The sequence below is a fragment of the Boeremia exigua genome (genome assembly GCF_020726555.1).
Source record: "Boeremia exigua strain MPI-SDFR-AT-0100 chromosome Unknown C7974scaffold_7, whole genome shotgun sequence".
In the NCBI taxonomy this organism is placed as follows: domain Eukaryota; kingdom Fungi; phylum Ascomycota; class Dothideomycetes; order Pleosporales; family Didymellaceae; genus Boeremia; species Boeremia exigua.
In genome coordinates this window covers 2,259,615-2,262,434 of record NW_025763524.1, presented here as the reverse complement: position 1 = coordinate 2,262,434, position 2,820 = coordinate 2,259,615, and the positions used below count along the sequence as shown (strand labels likewise).

The following is a 2,820-nucleotide window of genomic DNA, read 5'->3' as shown; positions in this document are numbered from 1 at the left end:
GATTTAAAGCATACTATATCTAACAGTTAGAACGTTTAGGTACTATATAGAGGTAGTATCGCTATAATAATCTAATTCTAATAGCAATACTTAAGAAAGTCTTAAGTTAGGTAGCTGCTATAACTATCTACTAGGAGCAGACAGTACCTTTATAATACTTTTCTCTTAGTATATTAATTAAATACCTATATAAGCTATACTAAACCTATATTATTATTAGTCTAACTAGTAGGCAATAAGGTAGCATAAATTAGATGCGTTTCTAGGTTAATTTTAGCTACCTACCTTACTTAGATAGTAGAGTTTTTAGAGGTAAATATAACCCCTAGAGATAGAGCAGTACTATTAGCATAAATGCAAGCTAATAGGCTTACCTACTTATAGTTACTATCTTAATTAGACTGCCTAACCTCCCCCTTCTTCTAAGCACGCCTACTAAAGATATAGTTACTCCTACTAAGTACTCTAATAATAAAGCCTTTCTTATCTATATTATACCTATCTTTAGGCTTAATAGAGTATTTAGTAATCTTTAAGTATAGAGTATTAAAGTATATATTAAACTTTACCTCTAAATTACTATTATGTTAATTAGAGTCTATAGTAGTAACTAATTTTAAGATAAGGTAGATATAGTAATAGTTAAGGAACTAACTAACCTACCTATTAGAGTAGGGAGTTTTAGCTACTACTAACGCAAAATTTCGTATTATCTCTTATATAGGTACTAAGTGGCAGCTAGTAAGCTCTATTATATATTTAACTAGCTCCTCCTCTTGTTATAGCGTAAGTTTTAGCAGGTCCTAATTAGCTTCTTTGCAAGGGACCTGCACGCGTTAATAGCAACGCGCTAACATTAAGCAATTAACACTATGCTTTTTTACTATTTAAGTATATATAAACTGTTCTCTAGGTTTAAAACTATCTATTTCTATAAGGGCAGTATTATTTTCCTCTATAGTGGTGAGTTGTTATGCGTCAAAGTTGGGATGGTTGTGTGGTTCCCCGGGCGTTGGGTGCCTCCGGGCGTTGGGTGTCCGTGCACGGTAGTAACACAGTTTAGGTTCACGACAGCGCTTGGCCTGCGACATAATCATACTGCCTTTGTGTTTACTAACGTTCACTAATCCCAATAGCGGTGGTCCAATCGACAGAAATGCCTATACATTTCAGCTCATAATTTATGTAGCGGATAATGTCAAGACTGAAACCTGTTCCGCTTAGTCTGCTACATAGATTTGCTTGTTTGCTTGTTTGCTTGTTGCATCCTTCACAGTTACAGCCTTAACCGTTATTTTGCAACGGCTTATCGTCTGTGCCAGCGTGGGTCTCCTCAGCTTGGAACGCCATGCCGGCTTCGGTTACTTCAGGAATGGGAGCGAAGTAGATAAGGTTATTAAGAAGACTAACTGAGTTACCGAGGTACCTAGCTTGCACATGAGATGCCGGAGTCCCGCCCTAGATCACGTGGTGCGGAGTAGATTCTAAGAACCAAAAAACTACATAGACTCGAGTCTGATCACTGCACTACCAACCTTATCGGCTCTTGAGAATAGAAGTCATGCCAACGCTCCGGCAGATCGAAGCCATTTTCGACAACCTCAGCCAAGGAAATGCGGCAGAGTTTTATAAGCACGTTGATGATAACGTCGCGTGGACAGTAAAGGGTACGTCTACTCTTGACACCCTCTGTGGCCAACCTTCAATACATTAACTCATGTGCAGGCACTTTTTGCGCAATTGCAGGCGAATACAACTCCAAAGCTGCCTTCTTTACTGGAATCAAATCGTTGTCTTCAACTTGGGCGACACCCTTGAAACTTGTCGTCCAAGACATCATCTTCGATGGTGACAAGCGCGCGGCAGTTGAGATGAAAGCAGTGGACGTAATTTGCAAGAATGGCCTTGCGTTCAATAACGAATATGTCTGGGTGTGCCACTTTAACAAGGAAAACAGGATTGTCAAGATAAACGCATTCATGGACACGTAGGTTGAAATGATGTCACCTCCAGCAATCCCAGCGCTGACAATGTAGCGATTTGGTTACAAGGGCCATCGAACAGAATTCTGATTGAGCGACAACTTCGGGCTGGGCCAGGCGTATTTTATCAAAAATTGCCTCCTAATCGGGAATGGTACAACAAGAAAATAAGGCTGTTGAGATTTGTCCCCAATCAAAGTACGGAATTGTTTTACATTCACACAACTCAATACAGCGAAAGCTATAATTGGATTTTGGAATAACGTGGAGTACAAGTGAGTGACGCATACAAGCGAGTGACGCAGGCTGTTATACTAGTAAATAGCAAAATCTAGAGCCTTATAACTTTACTTTTACTAAAGATTAATAAATGCAATTCTAATAACGTACCTTACAGGCGAGTAGCGCCTAGGCTAGTAACTAGATTTTGCTAAGACTATACTTATAACAGGTATTATAGAATTCGTTATAGTGTTAGTGTTCTTGCAGCTATACTAACTTAGGCTAGTGTTATTAGTAAGCAAGCTGCGCAAACCCTAAGCTGCACGCAAGTATTAACATACTAAGTATTATTCTTAGTATTATTAGATCTAATGCTTAGTATGCGTGTTCGTAATAATATTGTTATTATTGTTCTTCCTTTAATTCTAAGGATACATTGTGTTGCAGAAAAATAGGGCAAAATAATAGCCACGCGCGACTACTAGATTCTCTAGAATTACTGCTATAAGTAGGCCTTTTCTGCTGCGACACATTGTTATATAGTTACACCTAAGCCCTTATATAACATTGCTGTGCTATACGCCCGCCTCTAGCTTATATAGTCGTAGATCTAACA

At 38.7% G+C, this 2,820-nt stretch overlaps 1 protein-coding gene across 1 annotated transcript; it reads left to right on the top strand.

Moving 5' to 3' along the window:
* The first annotated feature begins 1,484 nt into the window (after positions 1 to 1,484).
* C7974DRAFT_338325 (uncharacterized protein) lies at positions 1,485 to 2,355 on the top strand. Its single transcript, XM_046139229.1, has 3 exons — positions 1,485 to 1,667; positions 1,726 to 1,987; positions 2,037 to 2,355. Exons 1-3 carry the CDS (start codon positions 1,562 to 1,564, stop codon positions 2,074 to 2,076), a joined length of 408 nt encoding a protein of 135 aa, XP_045996717.1. The 5' UTR covers positions 1,485 to 1,561; the 3' UTR covers positions 2,077 to 2,355.
* Positions 2,356 to 2,820: the final 465 nt, after the last annotated feature.